At 44.9% G+C, this 1,326-nt stretch overlaps 1 protein-coding gene across 1 annotated transcript; it reads left to right on the top strand.

Moving 5' to 3' along the window:
* Window positions 1-382: 382 nt before the first annotated feature.
* Window positions 383-1,322, top strand: Pmar_PMAR008479 (hypothetical protein). Its single transcript, XM_002784766.1, has 3 exons — window positions 383-583; window positions 631-758; window positions 875-1,322. Exons 1-3 carry the CDS (start codon window positions 396-398, stop codon window positions 1,264-1,266), a joined length of 708 nt encoding a protein of 235 aa, XP_002784812.1. The 5' UTR covers window positions 383-395; the 3' UTR covers window positions 1,267-1,322.
* Window positions 1,323-1,326: the final 4 nt, after the last annotated feature.

Here is a 1,326-nt window from a genome sequence, read left to right on the forward strand (position 1 = left end):
CAAGACTGGATGTAACCACTACGAGGCCTTGAGGTTCTTACACTCTCTCTACTATCCCTATCTAGCTCTAGCATCGTGCCATTGGTAATTCGCGTTGATACTACTACTACGTTCATTATCGTCTTCTTCTGTAGCACTCCTTTCGACCAGGCGAGTAGTAGCCAGTATAGGGGTATAGCTGCAGGCCCAGTCACTGCTGCCTGAGCCCTGGTGTGAACTGGTATAAGACAGTGTGTTACACGGTAGAGAGTTCGATAAGTAGGAAGGTGATGTTCATCATCATCATCATATTATTATTATTGTGTTGCTCTGTGGTATGACCAGCATTTAGTGGACTACTATTTTGTATGTTATTCCAACTTATAGGATCTTTTGGTTTTTTATATCTCCAGATTATGGCTGTTCGTGAGGTAGCATCATACACTATAGCGTCGTTTGCTGTGTATGTTGGTATTCACGCATGGAAGAAAGATACGAAGCAGGTCTACAACGTGACCTGCCTAGTAACCGCTCTAGTCGCTGTTATTATGGGCGTCGTATGTGTCTTCATCAACAGAGAGGCGGTGTTCACCGGAGCATTCAAGTAAATGTTTTAACCATACCGTAACTTTGCTACATCCTATCCTTCAGTTCGAACGAGTCGTTGCCGTTGGTCGTATTCCTTCTGGCCCACAACTACGGGCATCTACTTTACGACCTATACCATGGCATGGTGTGGCGACCGGTCGTCCTCCCGCACCATACAGTCACTTTATTGAGTAAGGTGCAACAGTATTAGTTTGCTATCTTACGTTCACGTGAACTTATGAAAGTTGGAATTGTTTTGGTAGAATCACTTGTGAATTTTACTTCACTCTGTTGATTCTAGCGTCAGGTATAACAGCATCGTTCCTCTACGACTCAGGAGGACTTATTATAGTTATTGACAGCATCATCACTGAGTTGGGTTATCTATTCTTATTAATTTACTATCGTTACCGTACGAGGCGAGTCTACGGCGTTGTTATCATCCTATACGGCTCGCTACGCATTGTCCTGCTGGCCTGGAGTTACTCTGTCTTTCAGCAGACACTCGCACTGGGTGTTTGGTCAGTACAGTTCCTTACAGTGCTCGGTCAGGTCGGCATCATAATTGTCGCTTTCCATTTTCTATACCGTCACTGTGTGAACTACACTCAAGCAGGAAGAAGTCGACCATCTAAATTTGATGTGTGCACTGCGTCTGCTCTGGGTGATGCACGAGGCGGTTCTAAGGCGACTTTCTGAGCTCAACCGACCAACGTCATCAGTTTATCATTATAAGTAGTCGGGTTCCTCGTGTGAGTG

This window comes from Perkinsus marinus, assembly GCF_000006405.1.
Source record: "Perkinsus marinus ATCC 50983 genomic scaffold scf_1104296934620, whole genome shotgun sequence".
In the NCBI taxonomy this organism is placed as follows: domain Eukaryota; phylum Perkinsozoa; order Perkinsida; family Perkinsidae; genus Perkinsus; species Perkinsus marinus.